The 23,559-nt window shown below is 48.2% G+C and overlaps 1 protein-coding gene across 1 annotated transcript; it reads left to right on the forward strand.

Annotated features, from left to right (window-relative positions):
* Positions 1-1,495: 1,495 nt before the first annotated feature.
* On the forward strand, positions 1,496-23,465 carry ATP8B1 (ATPase phospholipid transporting 8B1). The gene is made up of 30 exons (XM_066569913.1): positions 1,496-1,606; positions 1,899-2,069; positions 3,816-3,919; positions 9,922-10,114; positions 12,386-12,483; positions 12,782-12,895; positions 13,375-13,473; positions 13,570-13,631; positions 14,048-14,120; positions 14,228-14,298; positions 14,644-14,726; positions 14,885-15,043; positions 15,210-15,298; positions 15,575-15,765; positions 15,849-16,057; positions 16,480-16,523; positions 16,640-16,796; positions 17,375-17,563; positions 17,788-17,900; positions 18,124-18,288; positions 18,384-18,495; positions 18,710-18,785; positions 18,897-19,029; positions 19,255-19,540; positions 20,124-20,347; positions 20,766-20,849; positions 21,118-21,363; positions 21,516-21,654; positions 21,736-21,866; positions 22,376-23,465. The coding sequence occupies exons 4-30, from the start codon at positions 9,934-9,936 to the stop codon at positions 22,598-22,600; spliced, it is 3,753 nt and encodes a 1,250-aa protein (XP_066426010.1). The 5' UTR covers positions 1,496-1,606; positions 1,899-2,069; positions 3,816-3,919; positions 9,922-9,933; the 3' UTR covers positions 22,601-23,465.
* Positions 23,466-23,559: the final 94 nt, after the last annotated feature.

The raw sequence follows: 23,559 nt of genomic DNA on the forward strand, positions 1-23,559 counted from the left end.
ATGAACAGGGAGAGGATTGCTTAGAAAGACAATCTGCGTTATCCCCTGGTTTCTGCATATTAGGAAATGACTCAAATAAGAATGTGAATAAATAGGTGTGTTCAGAGCTGATTAAATACAGAATTACTGATATGTGTAACCCTTTCTACACAGTTGTGTCCCAAACCCTGACAAAACAAGACAAACAGGAATAGAGGCTGGGAAGGAGAGAAGCAGCAGTGGGACAGAAAGGAAGGTATTTTTTCCTAGGGCATGTTGCTATTTTGGGGTGAAGGGGCACGAGTGAAAGATGAGAGTGAGGAATAAAGGAGAGGATGGAGGAGAAAAGTCCCGAGGCAGAACTGGAAATACCTGCTGGAAGTGACCAAGAGCAAGATCCGAGCAGGGTCTGAGCAATGGATGCTCCTCCTCATGGCCCCGGTGTGGGGAACAGCTGCTGTTTCCCTCAGACACGGATCTGTACTGAGTGTAAAACTAATATTTGGGCCGGGCCATTAGTCACTGTTAAGGGGCCCTTTTATCTGCAGTAATCTCCTTCCTGACAGTGCGTCCCACAGACCTGGCTTTGCATGCAGCAGCCTTGTGAATACTGAAGTGGAAGCCAAATGTTCAGCCCTGGACAGGAATTAATGTCCTGCCCAGAGCGGGAACTGTCAAAAGCACAAGTAACCTCTGCTGCTTTGTTCAGCCAAAATGTTCCTGATTTTAACTTTGGTTTTGTTTGGTGTGAGGAATTTGAGGCAAGCAGAAAAACAGAAAAGTGTTGAAAGACACAGCTCTGGAACTCAGCATCACATTTTTGGTGTAGGAAAACCAAATCTGTTTGAACAAGACTTTTCTGGCACAGAAAAATTGAGTATTGTTGCTGCTGAAAAAGAAACCAAGTGATCTCTGCAATACCTGCCAGTACAAAACAAAGATCACCTTTAGTACAGAGCAGCAGCCCATCATCACTTTAAGGGACAGAATTTTCCAGATTTTTATACTTAATCACATCTGTAACCATATCTGCATTCCACTTGCCCTAAATTGCATTATTTGTGAATAAATGTGCATATGGCAGAACAGCACTACTGCAATCCTTAAATATGACCGCTTTATCTGTAATTAATTTATCTACTTATTAATGAGCAAAACCATCAGTTAAGAATATCACTCCTGAGCATCGCCCAACTCCCCAGTCCTTCCTCAGAAGGATTCGGGAACCAGGAGTCCATTCGGAGCTTTTAAAAGGCCAAAAGGTTAAAATCCTGTAGCCCTTCCAAAGCTCTCTAATGCTGTACAGCCCGGTGAATAAGGAGCGATAAAGCAGCCCTGTCATTTAGAACGACGGCCCGAGGGAGGTCCCGGCTATCACCAGGGCAGGGCTGGAGCAGCACCTCGGCACCTGCGGCGGCTGCCAGCCCCAGCGGGAAGGCGGCGGTGGGAGTGGCCCCGCAGCGCCGGGCCGGGCAGGGGGCCGGGCCCGCGGCCCCTCCCTGCTCCCCTACACCCCGCCCGCAGAACCGGGCCAACCCGTCGGGCCGGTCTGGCGGCGGCTCCCGGGGAGCCGGGGCGGGCGCGGGGCTCGGGAGGCGCTCGAGGCGAGCGGGAACCCGCGGGGCAGGTGAGGCCGGGGCCGGGGGCTCCTGCCCAGCTGCCGGAGCGGGGCCGCGGGGCTCGGGGCTGCGGGGCCGGTGCCCGGTGCCGGCCGCAGCCGCGGAGCGGTGGCCCGGTGCTGCCGTGCATCCATCACCCCAGGGCCGTCCAGCGCCACCTCCGCAGGTGCCGCGCTCGCTGCGGGCCGGGGGTCGGGGCGGGCTCTGTCCCGGCCCGCCCCGCCCCGCCGCACAGGTGGGGCCGGAGCTGAGCCCGGGCGCACCCGGAACGGCTTCCCTTCTTTTCTCTTTCCTTCCCAGAACATCCCCTGCTCGGAGCGCGGACCCCGACGCGTTGTTCTGGAGGGTTTAACCCCGCGGGAATCAGCGTCCCCCTCGCTCCCACCCGCGGGATGTGCGGCCGGTGATGGTCGAACTTAGCGCAGTCTCTCCGGTGTGAAGTGTAGAGAAAGCGCAGGAGTTTGCTGGAAGGTGAGCTAAGGCAGCTCGGCTGTCTCCGACCTCCCCGAGCCCCCCGGGCACTCACTCCAGCTCGTGGCCCTGGGCTGGTTGCCCTAGTCCCGGCTTTCCCCCCCATACCTGTGGACAATGAGAACAGCCTTCAGGGCTGCGGGGTGATTACTCATTAGTCAGTGTTTATACAGTCATCAGAGCAGCAATAGGTTTCTGCATTAAGGAGCAGTAGTTCTGCAATAGAAAATACTGGACAAGTGACTTGTGAGGTCAGTGACTTGCTTGGAAAACAAAACAAAACAAATTCGATGTCTTGGTCCTGTTAGCTGGTGCTTGGTGCCTCTAGCTCAAAGAGCATCCCCTGCTCGGAGCCGGGACGGAGCTGTGCTGGATGGAGCAGGGAATGGAGCATTTCCCCGCTGGCTCGGGTGTCAGCAGGAGCGCTTTGAAACCCAAGAGGCCGAACAGCACGGGAGCTCTGGCAGGGAGCGTGCTGGTGATGAGTCGCAGCCGGGGTGGGTGTTTGGTCCCCGGGCTGAGGGGGGTTTGGCTCTGGAGAGCGGCGCCGCTGGGGTTTGGGGTGGCAGTCTGGCCCTTGAGCAATCCCCACCTGGGTGGCTGCTGCTGGAGTGAGTCCCTGGATTAACTCCCTCTACGTGTCTGTGCTGGATCGGGTTGCTCAGGTTTCTCTTTGGTCGTGGGTTTTGATTTGTCTTTGCCCTCAAAGCCTGGTTTAGAAGACAAGTAGTTTCTGGCCATTTTTGAAGTTTTCCTTGTCAGCTTCTGCACTGGTGGTCACCTTAGAGTCTGGTTGCTTTTGTACCTGTCCCAGGCCTCTGTTTGTCTCTGTGTCAACTTGTAGCTATCATAGAGATTATTTTCAGTAATTTCTAAACTATTCTCACTTAGTTCTGGCATAAAGACAGCATGTGAATGTTCTGGACCTTTGCTTTGAAGTTTGGGATGGTGAATTCCAAAAGGCACTTGCACTGAAGTTATTTTAAAATGAGCTGGAATTTACTTCTCTGCTCTCTTGTTGGTGTGGCTGTTGTTTGAGGGCCGAGAGCTTGAAGTGCTGCCTGCTCTCAAATGTGGAAAGGGGGCTGGTTGTTGTTGTTTCAGATCCGAGGGGGTTTGATGTTCTTCCTGGCCGTGTGCTTTGTCGGGCCTCTTTTAAATGAGCTGCTTTGTGCAGCTGTAATTGAATGCAGGACGTAGGCCAGGAGCTTCTGAAACCCAACCCTGGCTCTGCCAGTGACTTACCCAATGGCCTTGGGCAAATCACTTAACCTCTCTGTTTCTGTGCTTGTCGCGGTGAAGGTGAAAGGCACACTCTCATTCCGGATTCTCTGAGCCCTCCTCGGCAGGTGCCCAGCTCTGTAACAGCGCTGCTGCTTTTTGGCAAGCTTACACAATCCCTCTGCAACGTGTGCTGGGTTTTCCCCATGTGTTCCGATAGAAACTTGAAATGTGATTTTCATTTGACAATTTGACAATCGCTGGTGACAGGAAAGATGTACTGATGACTTTACAAACAGGGTGTGGGTGTTAATATCTTTGAAAGGTCTCTACCAACCTCAAGCCACAGGTTTATCACAGAGCCCAGACACCTTAGGGTCATAGGACAAACGGTTCCACACAAAGCCTAAGAAATTTTGCAAGGCAAATAAATGTCACGATTTTTCTACAGAGTAGTTTTTTGTTATTGTGTGCACACAAGGTGGAATCGGCCAATAAACTATTTTCTACATTGTTTCATTGCAGATGGAGCCTGATTTGAAGATGAACACAGGGGATCCTCTGTGAGTGGCCGGTGCCAGCATCTGTGATGCAGGCTGGGCTTCAGTCACACACTCCATTGGATAAAGGTCAGTTTAGGAAAATGGCTTCAGTGTCTATTGCAGATGCTGCCAGAAGAGGTGTGTTAATGGCATCTCCAATCTTGGTAGCAGGAAGTAACCTTTATTTAGTCCCGTTAAAAATACCTGCTGGTTTTGATGGTGACGGAATTTTCGATTGCTAGGAAAAATCTCTCTATGAAGTTCCAAAAATCTTTTACTCCAAACAGTGCAGTTTAGGTGTGCACAACAATAATTATTTTTTCCTCTATTAACCTCAGTATGTGCTGTTGTATAACATGAACCCCGAGACCGAGGTAACACCCTCTAAAAGGCAGGCTGAAACCCCTTCAGAGAGGGCAGCTTGAGCAAAGGTTACCCAAGCCTCTTATCTTCTGCAGAGATAGCTTGCCTTGCCTTGGACTTTAAATGACAGAACTCTGCAGATCTGTTAATGAGAAATCCTAGGGCAGATAATGGGGAAATGATTTGGTTTCTGCAATGGCCCATCTTCAGCCCTTTTTGTGTAACCTCAGGCAGCTGTGGGTCTCTTTCTTGGAGCGATTTTCTGTTAAATTCTTGGTGTCTAGTTAATCTCTTCCCTGTGTCAAATCCTGTTGGCTCATCAGGATAAATGAGTTATATTGGAAAGTCCTTCATACTTATTTTCATACAAGTTTTAATAAGTAGCTACACCAGGGAGTACACAATAGCCTCTGCTTTCTATTTTAATTTTTTTCCCCAAGATGGGACTTGAACATTTGTCAGCAGCACAGAACTGAACCCTCTCTCCTCCCTCTAGGGGGTTTCAGGGTCTTGGTGTCTCAGCTTGCTTGAACAGGGCTGCAGTGTGTTCAGGAGAGGAACTGTCACCTCCCTGCATGCAGCCTGGTTGGCACCAGCAGCTTTCTGAAGTTAGATTTTCAGAGCTTGGTGGTGCCAATGTTACAGTTTTACTGTGGTGTTTGCCTCCTGATGGTGCAGGTAATCAGGGTTATTAGGGCATTGCAGGAGGGACAGGCTTGGTTCCTTGCAAAGTGTTGCAAGGTTGGCTGCATACAATAGCAATTTAAAAGTCTCTTGGAACTGGAATTAGTCCTTAATCCTCAGAGTTTGTCCAGCCTCCAGAGCAGTAGCAGGTGCCTGTGTTAAGGTACTATTGTGAATCAAATAGGTACACTTTGTATTTAAAAATGGTGTGTGTAAAATGAGGGGCTGGATGCACAGCAGCACTCGATGGTGCAGCCAGGCTGCCTCCTCTGGGACCTGTCACTGGCAGAACAGGATCCCCAAGGACCTCTCACCTTGCAGGAAGAGCCGAGTCCTTGGTGCTTCTGTTGTGTGGGGTATGACACGTTGTGCTCTCCTGAGTTGTGAGCGTGCATCACTTCCCACGAGCGCTTTATCTGCAGCCATACTGGAATCCCTCAGGCTTTAACCTTTTGGGGTGATTCTGAGTCACCTTGTGTTGGCAGGTTCCAGCGGGAGCTGTTCCCAGGGTCACGGTGCAGGGGAGGTGTGTAGGGTCAGCGGTTGGGTTTCATTACCCTACACTCTTGAACCTCAGCTGGCTCAAAGTACCTCCCTGAACTCCTGAGCTCACCTTTCTCTGGGGCATCCCAGCAGCTGGGCTTTCCTTTCTTAGGGTGCATATGACAGCCAGTGTGTTTGAGAACAGATGACGAAGGGAAATCATTCCCTTTGAGATATAATTTTTGTGTGTTCAATTACTGTAAAGCAGTCATTCAAGGAAGTAACTGGAGCTGTTGTGTGTGAAATAGATCTATAAATTTATCAGCTTTAAGCATGTAATTTGCATGGCAATCTACCTGAAGCTTAGTACTGTTTGGAGTGAAGGTTATTTCCTTGGCCCATTTGTGCTGATTCATGCTATTCTAGCTGCTGTTTTCTTTTCCTCTCAAAATGTCATAAAGATTACCTGGAAGGTTTTAGCTGTTCAGAAGACCTGTCTATCAGCCCGTCCAAGCACTTGTTACCAGTCACATTTCACATCTGCTGTGAGTAATCAGTGATCCATCTGATCTATTGGAAGCAATTCCAGTTTATGATTTGCTGGTTTCCCTGTAGCAGCTCTGGTTCCAGGGAGATGAGTTGCTGAACACATTTTTAACGAAGGCCCATACTCTGCCAAAGCCTTAGGCTGGGATTCCTGAGGGGAGAGCAGAAATGCAATAGCCTGCTGTTTGAAGCCTTGGCTTCTGGCCGTGCTTTGGGGGTGTTAAAAATAACTCCAGGAGCATTAACTGGTACCAGTTGGGCCGTTATTGGGCTGAGGGTGGATCATGGCCTGAGAGTGGATGCTGAGCTGTCTTTGCAATTCCAGGTTTCAGGTCTCAAGTGCTGTTACAGCCATGCCTTAGTCCTGTGCCCATGGATGAAAGATGAGTCTGAAACCTCTCAGGGTATGAGCTGGGGTAGGGACTCGAGCCGCTTGAGTACAGGTGTCTGCTCTGGTGGAGCCATGCAGGTGCTCTGTGGGCTCTGACTTCTCCTTTGGTGCTCTCCAGGGTGGCCGCCCTGAGTGCCCTCTCAGGTGCTGTTCCCCACCAGGCTCTCTTTGTCCATGTTCCCATTTTGGCTCCAATTCTCTGTTGCTGGCGAGGTGAGCAGTGTGGGACAGCTGAGGATGGCAGAGTAATTACTGCTGTCTCTTAGGGAAAATGTAATTGGAGTGATCATACACTGCCTGCAGATCCTCGTGGGAGCCCCACCCCAGAGGCTGATGTCAGACATGGCTTTCTGCTGCAGTCTGGGAGTTTGTATTCTGCCCTCCAGTCAGCAGGTTTTGTTTTGCAATGCTGGATGCTCCAGTAACACCTAGTAAAGAAATAAATCTTACCTGTCTGAGGATCAGGCTTTGCATTTAAGTGCTTTTTTAAATGCCAAGTTAAGTCAGTGAAACATCTTGCTGTAGCTTTGTCCTATTTAAACTCCAGAGACCTGAAGCAGTTCATTTGAGTTATTTTTTGTACTATTTGAGTTTGCTTTATGATTCTTGCTCAAAATACTGCTCTTGTTGTGTTCTGGAGGAACAGTGCGTGGCCAGGTTTGGGCAGCTGTTGAGCTTGGCACTGCCCCAGTGTGTGAGGTAGTGCAGAATGTGGTGCCAAGGACAGGAACGTGCAGGGTGTGGGCTGTGCACAGGCTGTGGTGGTCAGCAGGTGTGTCATGGTGAGCCTTGTAGGTCTTTATATCCATAATAAACACAAAATAACAGCTCTAGTGGCATTTTAATCCTTTTACTATCCATGTCCCTTGCTCTAGATGGATTCCTGAACTTTCAGGGCACTTTGAGTGATGACCCAATTTGCAAGAAGTCACCCCAGGTTCTTGCAGCAGTGTCATGTGCAGTGACTCTCCAGAGAAGAATTTAGAATAAGATTGCTTTGGGTTGTTGTTTACTGCCTTGAAACAAATGCAGTAAGTGGAGTTTTTACAAGGTTTAATTTATTCCCAATTATCTGGTTCCTGCCCTGAGGCAGAAGTAGACACAAAACCTGAGTTACTGAAGCACTGTGGAATTTACCCTTTTAGTAAATAAAGTGGATCAGGTATACTTAAAGCTGTGCTTAATACTGTTTTGATCTCCTTTATCTCCCCATGTATCCATCCTGCTGTTGGATCAGCAGGATTTTCCAGGCTGGAAGGCAGAACTGGGAGCTGGGCGTTGCTCCCCACCCACCCAGGCAGCGTGAGCTGACGCTTCCTCTGGACTGAAGTGGTTAATGTAAGGTTTTCTGATCTGAAACCAGTCTGAAACAGTGTGAAAGCCCCTGCTGTCAAGTCAGGAACTAGAAACTGAGGGCTGTGCAGCCAAGAACCCGCTTTTTAAAGTGTTCTCTGAGTATTTGATCAAACTGTATTTAACAACCTTGTTGTTCCACCTCAGGCCCTCCATGAACTGTTTCCACAGTCCTCAGAATAGTGACCAGAAGCAGTAGTGGCCCCTCTCTTCTTGCCATGTTTGTTCCCCTTGAGTTTCTGCTGGGTGCTTCCTGCATCCAGGCTCTGCTGGGTGTGTGCTCCCCTCTCTTACCTGCTCTCTCGGGGTTAGTTGGCATCTCTGCTGCTCCGTGCTTCCTCCCATCTCCCCTTTCACATGGTGATCCCTCCCCACCTTCCTCTGAACTTCTGACACGGCTCTGCCCTCCCAGCCAGCCCTTTTCTTCCTGACCAGGTGTCGAGAAACTTAACTCTAAAGCAATTTGTTGGCCTGTCAGGGGAGGGCTGCTTTGCCCCGGGTCCCACAGCAGCTCTCATCTCTCCCCCAGCTGCGGGAGCTTTTCCGCAGGCTCCTGGCCAGCCCCGGGCACAATTCATTGCCTCCTGCAGCATGCTAATGGTGTGCCCGCAGCACAGAGGCTTGTGCTGCCTGCAGGGTAACACTTAATGAGATCTCCTCTCTTAACGAGGTTTTCCAGGGCAGTTTAGTTCTCTGAGGAGGGAAAGTGACTACAATTAATTTAACCTTACCCCAGGTCACTTGGCGGGCTCTGTTCAGTGAGCATCGCAGGCTGCTGCTGGTGGCATTGAAGGAATTGCCATGCAGGCACACATCTGCAATGGAGAACAAAAGCAGCAGTTTTTGACATCTCATCTACCCCTTCGCATGACTAATTACTTCATTAATCATTAAGCAGTTAATCAGTAAAATTTAATAGACTAACAGCTGTGTGCCAGCGATATGAGCTTGTTTCAGTTGTTGTAGAGTGAGAGCCAGTCAAAGATCTGGTGGCATTTTGTGTTCTAGGGACTCTGTGTGGGAGGAACTTGTTCCCCCAGCAGTTCCACAAGAGGTGTTAGCAGGACGGAAAGAATTAAAGCACAGAAAAGAGGAGAATATCACAGTGAGGTATTCAGGGGCCTGAATTGGAGCTTGAAGTGTATTTCCTAACTCCAAGGTTATTTAGGAAAACGGGATCTGTCACAGAAGTCTCAGGTTCTACACCTGTGTTAGTGACCAGCTGGATAATTCCATCAGGGAGAAGCCTCCAGCAGCTTGAGTGGGTCTTGGGAGAAGTTGTGTGGGTTCCTGTGCACTCAGCCTGGTGGATTTGTTGTATTTTGTGGGCAGTCAGTCTGTGCTGGGTGGGCCCTGCAGCGCTGTGGCTCGGGAGCATGGCCTGCCTTGGGCTCCCTGCCAGCAGCCTGCCACTCGAGTAGCACAGTCTGTGCTCATGGAATATTTATCTCACTCTTATAGCACATATTGGGGAGGGAGACGATTCAGCTTTGCAAAACCAGAAGCTGAGGGGATGTCAGCCGGTTCGGTGCCAGCCCTGCTGGTTGCTGAGTTTGTTAGCAAAGGCAGTGCCATGGTGGTGAGGCGGGTCAGGGGGCAAGCTGGGAACTGATGTGTGGTTCAGGATTAGGATCACAGCTAGCGATGGCTGGAGATGTCCACTCGAGGCACAGCTTAAGGGCACATGGGCATGGCCACAGCTCAGCTCATCCTCCTCTGATGCAGCTCAGGGCTGAGCCAAAATGCCTCCCCTGGTGTCCTTGGGTGTCTGGACAGCGAGATGTGGGATCTGGCAGTGGCAAACTCTTATGTTCAGCCGTGGGAAGAGAGAGGAAGTGAGGCTGGCTTGGGTGAGGCTGGGCAGGCAGGCATGGAGGATCAGCTGTGTGACTGCACTCCGTGCCCTGTTCCGTGTCCCACTGTGGCCAAGCAGGGCTCCAGCTCCTGTGGCTCCTCAGGGGATGATGTAATGGCCCCTGGGAGACGTGTTTGTGTGCTCCCCAGTTCCTACACCCTGTGTTGGGAGCACACAGTGTTCCTGGGCTGCAGAGTGTAATTACACAGAGCAGAACAGTAATCAAGGGCTGCCTGGGACAAGAGCTGCCCCCTGATCCTGCTCAGAGCTGGAAAACCCGGCCTGTGCCCTGCACTGTTCTGGGGTTTCACATGTGGGGTTTGGTGAGCAGCACCAGCAGAGTAAAACTGGAGATGTGTTTTCCAGCACTTGCTAGGTGAGCTCTTGTCCCTAACTTGTCCCCCATGCTGGCAGGGTGCTAGCAGCATGATCTCAGAAAGGGATTCAGAGACCACCTTCGAGGAGGATTCCCAGCCCAACGATGAGGTGGTGCCCTACAGCGATGACGAAACGGAGGACGAGCTGGACAGTCGGCAGCCTGGGGCTGAACTGGGACCCAACCAAACCAGCAGGGACCCGGAGGAGAGCAGAGAGCCTGGCAAAAAAGGTAACAGCACCACGGCCTGAGAGCCTGGCACAAAAGGTAACAGCACCACGGCCCGAGAGCCTGGCACAAAAGGTAACAGCACCACGGCCCGAGAGCCTGGCACAAAAGGTAACAGCACCACAGCCTGAGAGCCTGGCACAAAAGGTAACAGCACCACGGCCTGAGAACCTGGCACAAAAGGTAACAGCACCATGGCCCTGCTTTGGGCAGTGCACGATGCTGGATGCAGAGGCTGAGCCTCAGGGGCTGATTGGACTTCTGTGTTTATGTGTCAGGTAAGGTTTCGAATGGCTTCTCTGACTCTGGAGGAGTAAATTGGTTGCAGTTCAGTTTAACAAATGTCAGAATGAGACTCAGCTTCATTCCAAGCTGCAGCCCAGTTCTGTGCCACTGCTCCTTGCGCAAAGATAATGAGCTGCATGGTGGCCTCCTGTTAATTAAGGCAGGCCCTGGATGTACATGGCCTGTGCTCTGGGAACCTTTCAGACAGACCTTCAGGTACTTGGTTTCCCAGCCCTCTGGAAACGGGCTCCAGCATAAACATTTAGCTGTGCTCAGTGTTTTCCCTGAATTTCTGCTTGTGCAGAGCAGATTTCCCCCTCACTGCTCATTTTATAGCCTCATGAGTTTCCTAAAAGGTAAAAGGTGAGTAGGAGGAGTTCCAAGGAACCGGCAGGTACAGCCTGTGGCTGCTGCCAGCATAAGAACCTCAGTGGGAGGAGCCTTTCTGGCATCCCTGCTCTGAACCTCCACCCAGGAAACATCTGTAGCCCCCCCAAATTCCCTTTTCTCATGCTGCAATGAGAGTATTTTCAATTAACCAAAGCCTCTGTAATTTATACAGATTTTCTCCTGTTTGTGTGGGAACAGTTGATCAGCTCTCATTTCATAACCACCTGTTGTGTGCTGTCATTTTACAAGCACCCGTCACATGTTTAGTTTAAGATTTTTTTTATGATGACATCCTTTAAAGTTGATGAATTACCAAAGCAGCTTGCCAAATATTTGGTGTTAGTATCACACTTCAAAGTAATTTTGAGGAGCTTCCTTCCTGCAGGTTTTACCTCTGACCTAATTTGTCAGTTTTCGATCAGTTTTATCAACACTGCAATGTTTTTGGAATGTGTTAAAGAAATGTTTGTGTAGACTTTGTTTTTCTTTATGCCCTGTCATTTTGACAAACTTAGTAACTTTCTAAATTAATGCATATAATAACTCAAAACATGCTTCCTCGAGATAAATATTTCTGTATTATCTTCTGGGCTTGTAACCAGAAGGTGCTGGAAATGAAAGTTGTGTAGTCCCAGGAAAAGTCCAGATATGTCAGTGTGGAATTTGCTCTGTGGTGGGTGGGAAAAACAAAACCACCTTTGCAGTTGGATTTGGGTTTGAAGTGTTAGTCACAGCCGTGCCCACGCCTCTGCCGCCGGCAGTTTCACCCGGTCCGTGGTGCAGAGGATCTCATGGGACCAGGAAGAGCAGCACTAGGGACAATCCCTGTGGGCTGCAGGAGAAGGGAGACGCTTGGCCCGTGAGTCAGGAGAGCTGCATTTCCAAACCCTGCCTGCGTCATCCTTCCCAGGCAGGCAGAGCTGCGGGAGCCGGCTTCCAAACCTGGGGAAGGAGCTCCCGGGATGGGCAGGGCCCGGGTGTGCGGCTGTGGCACAGGGTGTCCGTGCTGCAAACGGCAGCTGAAGGGCCTGGGAAGGAAAGCCCGTGAAAGAGCGGGCACAGAAAATTGTGATGGATGCAATTCCTGTTCCTGAGTTTTCTCACAATCGAACGAAATCTGCTGGCTGAAGAAATAAAATGAGCGCTTCGGATGCGTATTTTCTAATGAGTGTGAATGAAGAGCATGGCACAGTGTGGTTAAATCAATTAATTGCCTTCAAAAGGTGAACTGACCTCTTCATTTCCAGCAAGACACATACCTGGGTTGGAGTGCTTAGCGCTTCACGGGCCTCACAGAGGCAAACCAGAAGAGGGGAGAGAAGGGAATTTAGCATGAATAAATGTTACTGTGCAGGTGTCCCACGGAACTTTCAAATGTTAAGCAAGCTTCTCCCTTCTCTGAATGTACTGGAATTGCTAATAAAGACAAACAGCCTGGAAATGCCTTGAAAAGGTTTCTTTAAGGAGATGTATTATAAAGCAGGTGTTTGACTTTGCTTCAGTCGAAAGTACCTTTAAAACATTTGAGAGAAAACCTGAAAGTGGCAGATTTGTTCCCTCGTGTTTGTAACACTTTTCAACTCTTTTTGTCCCTTCCAGACTGCAGCTGGCAAGTTAAAGCAAACGACCAGCGTTTCTATGATCAGCCGGGCTTCAAGAGAACAATCTTCCTGTGCTTCAAGAAAAGCAAATATGCGGTAAATTGTCTTATCCCAATGAGGTGCTAATTGTCGGGTGAATTCTTCCTTAATCCCAGCAAGGTCTTTGGAATGGCTGGCGAGTGGGGTAAAAGCCACCGTTCACAATTCCTCGGTGTTTCCAGCAGGGGGGGGAAGAATAACTGGGTTAGGGTTTTAGAATGGAAAATCAGGCGTCTATCAAGAGACATGTTTAAGGTGAGATAGAGAATTAGGAACTTAAACCTGTGCACTGTACATTTGTGTTGGAAAGAGAAGCTCCACTGTGTGACTGGTGATATTTGGGTTTCTCCCACAGGGAAATGCAATTAAGACGTACAAGTACAACCCCATCACTTTTCTACCTCTGAATCTGTTTGAACAGTTCAAGAGAGCAGCCAACTTCTATTTCCTTGTTCTTCTCATATTGCAGGTAAGCAAGATGGAGAGTACTCACTGTGAAGGGAATCTGAGCTCAATAATATTTATGACACAGTTCACTGCTGTCCTGTCAGGGAATTGAGGGGCACTGCTGCAGAGACCAAACCCATCATAACAGAAACCTGCAGCAAATCTGGATGAGCTATGGCGGGCTTCTGGGATGAGCTAGTTGCACAGGATTTGAATGAACTCATTGCAGAGCTCATGAATTTCATGAGGAAAAGATGTTTTTTGAGTTCATCCCATAAATCAGAATCACCACCAGACTATACGAGCCAGTGCAATTGTTAAAGGGAAGCTGATTCCCAAGTAATGTAACAGGCAAACTCTTCTTTTGTTCATTTTCACAACCTGACTTAAAATTCTCTCTGATGTGTTGTTTTTTTTCTCTAGCCAGGTCACTGTGACATATCTCTGATTTCAATTTGATTGATGATCCCGTACTGACCTGATTTTATTGGTCTTTTGCAGTCGATTCCTCAAATAAGTACCCTGTCATGGTACACAACTCTGGTGCCCTTGCTCTTGGTGCTGGGAATAACTGCAGTCAAAGACCTGGTGGATGACATTGTAAGAACCATGTTCTGTAAATAGAAAAAGCAAAACCCTCCCAGTGCAGCTCACGTCTCCTGTTGTGACACAGGGCATTGTTTGCTCCGGTTTCAGGCTCGTCACAGGATGGACAACGAGGTCAATAACAGGACATGTGATGTCATCAAGGATGGAAGGTTTGTGCGTTGCCCTCTGAGCTCTGTCAGGGATGATCGTGTCCCTGTTGCTAAGCTTTGCCACAGATCTGAAGCTGTAGATGACAAGAAAGGCTCAGCTCTGTTCTCTGTCTGAAAACCTAACTGAAACTGGAAAAGAATTGCTTAAAGGAGTCATTTAAAGTTAATTCTCCAGGACTAAATCTGTGCTAAGAGCAACTTCTTTGGAGAGCAGGACAGGAATTCATAACTAGGTGAAGTGGGAAGAGGAGAGGTAGGTTGGCTTCTGAGCTGTAAAATTGCAGTTTCTGAGAGGCAAACCCACAGCACACCAAAAGGTCATTTTTTTCCTAAGGAAAGTTCAGTACTGTAAGCTTTATAGAGTGCATTGTGTTCTAGTTTAAAAGTAATAATTATTAAACTATCTTTGGTATTAGGTTCAAAGCCACTAAATGGAAAGATATCAAAGTTGGTGATGTCGTTCGTCTGAAGAAAAATACTTTTGTTCCTGTAAGTTCCTTTTGTTCCTGCTTCAGATACATTTGTTTGATGTTTCAAGAGAGCTCTGTAGGAATTTTTACCTGGCTTTGTTTGATGTGTATTTATTTGTTTCCTAGGCTGATATTTTGCTGCTGTCCAGCTCAGAACCAAACAGTCTGTGCTATGTGGAGACAGCTGAACTGGATGGGTAAGGTTCTACTTAAGGATGTCTTGGAGTTAATTTGGGCTGAGTAGGAAAAGAGCAAGGATTGTGTATGTTAGACTCTACTTGTTTAGCCACACCTGGGGAACTGTATCCAGCTGCTGATTCCCACAATTCAAGAATCATTAAAACTTGTCCACTGGAGTGCTACAGGCACATCAAAAGTGTTGGAGAATGTGACATAGGAAGAAAGGGGGAAGGACATGAATTTATTTTTTACTTTAGTATAGGTTGCCCAGAGAAGTGGTGGTACCTTAATTTAATTGTGTTTAAACTTCTCTCCTCTATCCACGGTTTCAATACAATCACCTTTTTATTTTTTCTTCTTAGTGAGACTAACTTAAAATTCAAAATGGCCCTAGAGGTGACACACAGACACCTTCAGGAAGAAAGTGCCCTGGCAGACTTTGATGGTTGGTACAGTTCTACACCTAATGCTGTTAGAACCTAGCTCAAATCGTTTGCAAGTCAATAAAAGTAAAGCAAAGCGACTTTGATATTGATGGTTGGTACAAGTCAATGCATTTGGATTTAACTTGTACATTAAACACATTCTCTCCACATTTTCTAGGTCTGGTTGAATGTGAAGAACCCAATAACCGACTGGATAAGTTTACAGGAACGTTATCCTGGAGAAACTCAATTTATCCCCTGGATGCTGATAAGATTTTGTTGCGTGGCTGTAAGATCAGGAACACGGACTTCTGCCATGGAATGGTCATATTTGCAGGTGTGTAATATCTCCCCACTAAAAGCACACCTGCAGAGTGAAAAAGAATCTTCATCCTATAGATACCAACTGTATTTCATGTCCCAGTTTGGTAAAACTGTAATACTGACATGTGTTTGCTTCTCCTATCTTTCCCTTTTTTTAATTTTTCACTCTTTATTTTTAGGTGCTGACACAAAAATAATGAAAAATAGTGGAAAGACAAGATTTAAAAGGACAAAAATTGACTCCCTTATGAACTACATGGTTTATACTGTAAGCCTTTTTTTTTTTAAATTAGGATTTTAAGTGCATAGTGAATGTGAAGTTAGGCAGCTTCTTCCTGTGTGTATGTAATAAATATATTTTGACTTTTTTCTGGCCTGCTGAGCTGGGATGGACCAGGAGGAAATCTGAAATCTGCCTTTGTGGGAAATGTTTCCTCCATTTCTCCTCACAAAAAGCTGTCACATTCTGTTAGGAACATGGGGATTTGGGATTTAAGTGGAGCAGATGTTCCTGAAGTGTGAGAGGCCTCTCTGTGCCCTGCAGATCATCGTGGTCCTTATCCTGCTGTCAGCTGGGCTGGCCATCGGTCACACCTACTGGGAGCAGCAGATTGGCAACTCCTCCTGGTACCTGTACGATGCTCAGGACTCCAGCCCTGCCTACCGGGGCTTCCTCACCTTCTGGGGATACATCATTGTCCTCAACACCATGGTGCCCATCTCCCTCTACGTGAGGTAGGGCGGTACCTGAGGAGCTGTCTTTGGGTGGAAACGGGAGCTGCAGCTGGGAGTGAGAACCTTCCTTCTCTTTGATTCAGTGTGGAAGTGATTCGCTTTGGCCAAAGCTATTTCATCAACTGGGACCTGCAGATGTACTACCCCGAGAAGGACACGCCTGCCAAGGCCAGGACCACCACGCTGAACGAGCAGCTGGGCCAGATCCAGTACATCTTCTCTGACAAGACTGGAACCCTCACACAGAACATCATGACCTTTAAAAAGTGTTGCATAAATGGGCAAAGATACGGTAAGCTGTGCAAAGGAAGAGGAGGAATTCTAATACCTGCTAGAGGTCAGGTACATACAAGTTCTCTTAGTTCCCAGCTGAAGTTCCACAATTTAGACCTGGCACTGGGTAAAGCATGGGGTTGAGCTGTTGGGGTTTTCCCACTTACAAAGTGGAAATTAAGTAACTTTAGTGGGAACATCTCAGCTTTCAGAAAAACTGAAAATCGGTAATTTGCACAATTTTTTGTACAAATTTGCTTTCACAAGAAATGCTCTGGGGACAAAGTCAAGAAACAGACAAGGAACGTGTAGTGTGAGCAGCAGTTTGTCCTTTTCCTTTCCCTCCGGTGGCAGTCCATGTGGTGGATATGTTTTAGTTTGTGGTGGGCTGTAAAAGCTCTGCTGTGCCTGGTGCCCTGAGTGCGGGTGCTTGCCTTGCAGGGGACTGCCGGGACGCAGCAGGGCAGCTCCAGAGCCACGCAGAGGTAGGTCCAGCCCGGGTCCATCCTGTTGGTCCCATCCACGGGATGGAGAGATGCGGGTGGGCACAAAGCAACGGCGCCTTGGTGACTCAGCCTCTCTTCCCCTCTTGTCTAAGCAGCAAGTTGATTTCAGCTGGAATGTGTACGCAGATGGAAAGTTCTTATTCTATGATCACTATCTGATAGAGCAAATAAAGGCTGGAAAGGAGCCAGAAATCCAGAAGTTCTTTTTTCTGCTTGCTATTTGTCACACAGTCATGGCTGACACTTCTGATGGTGAGTGTGGCTTTTGCTTAGTTTGTTTTCCTTGTGTAGCAGAAAACAATAATTCAAATTCAGTTCCATGAGGGAGACATCTGCAACTAATGCTGATACCATAAGGAAGGAGTGTTAGGCTGCCTTTTAAATTAAACAAAACTAAATGTAGAGGTGATCAGCTATTGAATTCATGAATTCATGGGTTGGAAGATTCAATTACATCATGGAATATGAATATTGCTTTACTCCCATCTTTGTAAAATCTCCATGAAACCAACAGTGTCCCATCCTTTCTTGTTCTCAATGTTTTTGGGGTTGTTTCCACTCACTGTATTGGTGTCTCTGGCCAAGGATTTGTGTTTTGGAGCTTCTTTTGAAAATGTTTAAATGACTGGACTGAGAAATTAGGATGTTGAGGTGTAAAACGTGGAGTTTTGCTTTCGTATGTGAAGGGAAGCAGGCTGAGGACTGCTCCTGTTTGGGCAGTACGGTAACAGACTGGGGCGTTGTGGTCGCTGCTCTCGGTGTGCCCTGCTGGTGGGTGCTGCGGCAGTGTCCAGCTGCACCCTCAGCTGTGTGCTGGCTGCATCCTGCAGGTCAGCTCCACTACCAGGCAGCTTCCCCGGATGAGGGGGCGCTGGTGACGGCCGCGCGCAACTTCGGGTACGTGTTCCTGTCCCGAACGCAGAACACCATCACCATCAGTGAGATGGGCGTCCAGAGGACCTACGATGTCCTGGCCATCCTGGATTTCAACAGCGACAGGAAGAGGATGTCTGTCATTGGTAAGCTGGCTGCCACCAGCCTGTGTGGAGAAGGTCACTTGTTTAGGGGTGAAAAGGGATGTGCAGAGGAAGCTGGGGTCAAGAATTACCAGTTCTGGGGCACGTTTGAGCTCACTGGAGAAGAAACACCATCTTGCACTTTGGTACTTGGCAGTAGGCTGAAAAATCCAATCTGAAATGATTCCTCCATGTAAGGGTGCCACCTCTGCTGTTTCCCTCCACAGTAAGAGAGTCCGGTGGCAATATCAGGCTGTATTGCAAAGGGGCTGATACGGTGATTTATGAGCGGCTGCACCCCAGGAACGTCAAGAGAGAAGCCACAGAAGAGGCCCTTGATGTATGTTTGTATGCTCTTTTTAAAACAAAAATTGTTTCTTTCCAACAGTAGTGTTACTAATTTCCTTTTCCTAAGCTGTTAAGACAAATGGAAACCTCCAATTGGTTCTGAAAGTTGGACTTGGTCTGTCGAACTTGTGAAATGCTCATGTTCTTGCCCTCGTGTTTGGATTGGAAATGAAGAGTTTTCTTTTTTGATATATGTGGTTTTAATTATTTTTCAGGTCTTTGCAAATGAAACTCTCAGGACACTCTGCCTGTGCTACAGAGACATAAGCCAGGATGAATTTGAAGTGTGGAATAAAAAGTTTCTGGAGGCCAGTTTAGCTACAAGTCACCGGGATGAAGCTCTGGACAAAGTGTATGAGGAAATAGAAAAAAACTTGATTGTAAGGAGCTGTACATTTTTAGTACATTTCAATTCTTATATTAAGAGAAACATGTTTCAATGCTACTAACCACCTGTGTTTCAAATGCCTTCCAGCTGCTTGGTGCAACAGCTATTGAAGACAAACTACAGGATGGAGTTCCAGAAACTATCTCCAGGCTCTCCAAAGCAGACATTAAAATCTGGGTGCTTACTGGTGACAAAAAAGGTGGGGGTTACTTACAGCCTAACAGCTAAAAACAGGAGGATGTTTGCCTGTTCATCTACACTGTGGCATTGAAAGGGAATTCTCATACTGAAATGTAAATCAGAAATTACTTAAGATCACTTGAGGTGATCTTAAGATCACTTCTGGCTGCTCCTAACAATTGCTTGTGGCAGAACTTTCAGTAAATACTTCCCTCTCTTAACTTTTTTTGTAGAAACTGCTGAAAATATTGGATTTTCTTGTGAACTCCTAACAGAGGAAACAGCTATCTGCTATGGAGAAGATACCAGGCAAGTAAAAACACACAGGAGTTAGTAAGTTTTCAGGATTTTCAGTCTGGGACTGACCTAGTTTAAAGTTTATCCTTGACTTTTCAGTACAGTATCCCCCTCTCTTTCCAGTGCTCTCCTTCAAACGAGGCTGGAAAACCAGAGGAACAGGGCTGGATCCAGTCCACATTCTTCTCTCAGAATGAACGAGCCATTCTTCCAGGGCAGCAGAGACCGGGCTCTGATCATCACTGGTTCCTGGCTGGTATGTACAAAGGCTGTTCTCCCGAGTGTTTGGGGTTTTGGGGCACCACCAGCCTGCAGTGTCTCTCACTGAGGACTCTGTTCCTTTGTCTGCACAAGCAGTTCATTAAAATGCCAGAAATGGATGCTGGGAGCATCATGACCTCAGGTGTGTTGTCAGGCAGTGCCTGGAGTAGGACTGGGAAAGGTGCAGAAGAGAATACAGTATGTTTTATTTTTTTCACAGAATGAAATCCTGCTGGAGAAGAAGAAGAAGAAAAAGAAACTTAAACTGAAATTCCCCAGAACAGCAGAAGAGAAGAAAAAACAAACTGAGAAAAGGAGAAGGGCAGAGGCCTACAAGGAGCAGCAGCAGAAGAACTTTGTTGATCTGGCCTGCGAGTGCAGGGCTGTGATCTGCTGCCGTGTGACACCCAAGCAGAAGGCCATGGTGGTGGAGCTGGTGAAGAAGTACAAGAAGGCCATCACCCTGGCCATCGGGGACGGGGCCAATGATGTGAACATGATCAAAAGTAAGGCAGCTGTCAAGCTCTCCCGCTAGGACAGATCTCCTCTGGCCTGCTCCTGCGGTCTCTCCACTGTCCCTCTCTGTCAGAAGACTCTTCCATCTGCTTTGCTGCCGTGGGCCTTTTAGCTTCTGTGCCTGTTTCCCTTTCTGAGGAAGCACTTTAGGAAATGGTTAGTGATTTTTCCTGATCTATTTTTTTTTCTGTAGACATTCCCTGAGCAGGAATCTGTTCTCATGCTGCGTGTTACAGAACTGTAACGTAAAGACCAAAGCAGTAGCTTGGTTACCCCCTGCCTGGTGGCATTAGCCATCCCAGATTGTACCTGCTCTGCTTTCCAAGAGATGCAAGTGAGGAAAAAATGTCTAGGATAGGGTTTCTGTCCCAAGGGTGTTTGTAAACTGCCTGCCCAGTTTGTTCAGCACTTTACTCACTGTCTCATCGCTTGGTTCTCCTTTGGTCAAATTTCCCAGGTGCATTCTGACAGAACAGGCACCAACAGACAGTCCAGGTGACAGTAGAAATGGCCCTGGTCGTGTTCCTGTCCCTCTGTCCAACCTAGTGTGTGGTGTTTGTGTCCCTCACCCAGCTGCCCACATTGGAGTTGGGATCAGTGGCCAGGAGGGCATGCAGGCTGTCATGTCGAGTGACTACTCCTTCGGACAGTTCCGCTACCTCCAGCGGCTGCTGCTGGTCCACGGGCGCTGGTCCTACATCAGGATGTGCAAGTTCCTGAGATACTTCTTCTACAAAAACTTCGCTTTCACGCTGGTCCACATCTGGTACTCATTCTTCAATGGCTTCTCTGCCCAGGTAGGAAGGTGTGCTCATGTGGGATAACAACAGGTTAACAAGCAGGTGCTTCTGTCAGTGTGGAACAGCAAAGGCTTAACCTGGCAAGTGTCAGGAAGGTGAAGTTGTCACCAGTGATTTCTGCAAGAGGATGTGATGAGTACTGAGCGAGTTAGTTACAAGCAGTTAGGTATGATTCCAGAGCACTGAAGTCAGGATCACTGTTGTACAGGGAGGAACATTTGGAAGGAGTGGGGCAGCTTAACACAGACTAAAGAGCTTCAGCAGAGCCTGAGCCAAGGTGCTGCTGCCTTTGGGTGAACACCAAGAAAGGGAACTTAGAGCTGTAGTAAAGCACATGTGAATTTTCTCAGGAGCTGGAGGGGAAGGATGTAATCAAATGAAATCACCAAGACCTGCAATTGCCCCTGTGTTGCAGACAGCTTACGAGGACTGGTTCATCACACTGTACAACGTGCTGTATTCCAGCCTCCCGGTCCTGCTCGTCGGCTTGCTCGACCAGGTATCCCCATGTTGTTACAACAATGAATCATCCAAAGGCACCTGTCACCAGATCTAAGTTACACTGGTTGTCCATGAAACGAGGTTTGGTTTTGTGGCTTTTAAGAACGCCTTCCTTTTGCATTACTCTGTGCAAATCCCTGCTATTGGAAAGAGAAAGGATCTGCCATTCCCTTTGGGACACTGTATAGTTCAGCTTCTCACTCTCCAAACCTCAGGTTGAGAACAACAATTCACAACTTTCTTTTTTCTTTTTCCTCTTTATTAAGGATGTGAGCGACAAACTGAGCCTTCGTTTCCCCAGACTCTATATTTTGGGTCAGAGAGATTTACTTTTCAACTACAAGAAGTTCTTTATAAGTTTGCTCCATGGAGCTGTAACTTCACTGATCATCTTCTTCATCCCGTACGGAGCCTACCTTATATCTATGGGACAAGACGGAGAAGCCCCTGCAGATTATCAGTCCTTTGCTGTCACAGCAGCATCCTCTCTGATATTTGTGGTCAATTTTCAGGCAAGTAAGCTTAGTTCCCTGAGTTCTGGTGTTCTGAGAACGCTTTCTGCTCACTGTTCTAAATTTCTCTACTAGAAAGGTAACAACATGTAAGAAGTAATTGACATTATTTGGAATTAAGAAACTCATTTGGCACTTTTGTTTGCCTTTAGATTGGCCTGGATACATCATACTGGACTTTTGTTAATGCTTTTTCAGTATTTGGGAGTATTGCAATTTACTTTGGGATCACGTTTGACTTTCACAGTGCCGGAATCCATGTTCTCTTCCCTTCTGGCTTTCAGTTCACAGGTCAGTCCTGGTGCTTTGTGGTTCTCAGTCCTGTCTGATGTAGCGTTGTCATAAATTAACTTTTCCTCCTTTTATTCCCAGGAACTGCTCCGAATGCTCTGCGGCAGCCATACCTTTGGCTTACCATGATTTTAACCATTGCCATTTGCTTACTGCCCGTAGTGGCACAGCGCTTTCTATCTATGACAATCTGGCCTTCGGAGAGCGATAAAGTGAGTGAAATCTGGTATTTGGGTGAATGTGGCAGGTGTTTATTTACAGGGGCTGGTGTCAGTGCTAGGGTGTGGGCTCGTGGAAGAGCCCATGGCAAGGGGTAGGACGAGATGGGCATTAAGGTCCCTTCCAACCCAAGCCATTTTGGGATTTTGTGATAATGTTAGAGACAAGTGAGTGATGGTGCCCTTCAGAGAGTGACACAAGCCTGGCTTGGGTCCCGTGAGCAGAGTGGCTGCAGGGCTCGCCAGAGGCAGCAGCTCAGTGGGGGCTGTTTCCTCGTGTGCCTGGCTGAGATCTGGTGGTGCCCCCGAGACCCCATGAGGCTGCTGAGTGCCCTAGTTTGGGTTTAATTTAGGCTGGGCTGAGTGCCAGGGTTACAGTTCAAGAGTGTAGGGGATGGATTTGGCTACCTGCTCTGCCTTGAGCCAGCACACAGCTATGAGAACAGATCAGCTGTGGTGATGCTGCCTAATGCACGCCCCGCGGTGTGTTTGCGTGCGCGCAGATCCAGAGGAACCGTCGGAAGTACCTGCTGGAGGAGCAGCAGTGGAAGCGGCGGCAGAGCGCGTTCCGCCGCGGCGTGTCCGCCCGCCGCTCCGCCTACGCCTTCTCGCACCAGCGCGGCTACGCCGACCTGATCGCCTCGGGGCGCAGCATCCGCAAGCGGCGCGCCCCGCTGGACGCCGTGCTGGCCGGGCCGGGCTCCGGGGACACGCGCGACACCAGCTGAGGCACTGCCCGCCTGCCGGCCGGGGCTGCTTGTCACAGCGACTGCACAGAACTGTTCCGGGCAAACTCAGCGTCTCGTTCAAACACCTGGCATAAGGATGTGAAGATTTTTATGTCTTATCACAGGAGTTTCTGGGTTTGGACTCCTGGGAGCACAGAGAGGCCAAGAGTTCTCCGTGGAACTACTGATCCTTGTGTGAGTGCTCTGTATGACAGTGAAGGATACACGTGCTGGGAATGGAAACCCAGCAGTGTCTGTTTTTAGTGATGCCTGGAATTGCAGACTTTTCACTTTTGAATACTATGCTGGTATAAAACTGTATCTACATTTCATCCTTGTCATTGGAAGCGATTTCGCTTGTGTGCTCCATTTCATTAACTGCTCAGACATGATGGCATGTGGGGTGCTCGGCCCTGGAGAGGGCCCTGGATGCTCCCATCCGAACTGTCACCGCTGAGCTGGGATGTCTTTGGTGATAAACTCCTGCCCGTGTCACATTGGATTAGGAATCAGGATAGATCTCAGCTCTGGAAGCTGCCCCTGGAGCTGGCACAAGCGATTCATTTCAGTTCTGGACAGTCAGTGATGGATAACTAGAAATCAGTCACTTTCATTGGAACGTATTTCAGTTGCTGGTGCCTCAGTTCTTACAGTGTAAAAAGTGGTTTTATCAGTCTCTTTACATTTGCACATTCTTTACAGGAGTTGATGTGTTTGAATGTTTCACTTTTATCTACTTCCCCCTCCCGAACTAAAAGCTAATTATTGAAATGGTTTTATAGTAACAATTATGACCTACAGCTCTTATTCAATGGAATGTACATTTCAAAAGTGTAATGCAAATAAATACGCGATAGTGCACTTCCTTGCAATGGCTCCGGGGGTTAGACCGGACCGTGCCGACGTGTCAGCACCTGGCGGGGAGGAGACGCGGCGGCTTTGCCCGCCCGTGTGCGGAA

Source organism: Molothrus aeneus, assembly GCF_037042795.1.
Source record: "Molothrus aeneus isolate 106 chromosome Z unlocalized genomic scaffold, BPBGC_Maene_1.0 scaffold_55, whole genome shotgun sequence".
NCBI lineage: Eukaryota > Metazoa > Chordata > Aves > Passeriformes > Icteridae > Molothrus > Molothrus aeneus.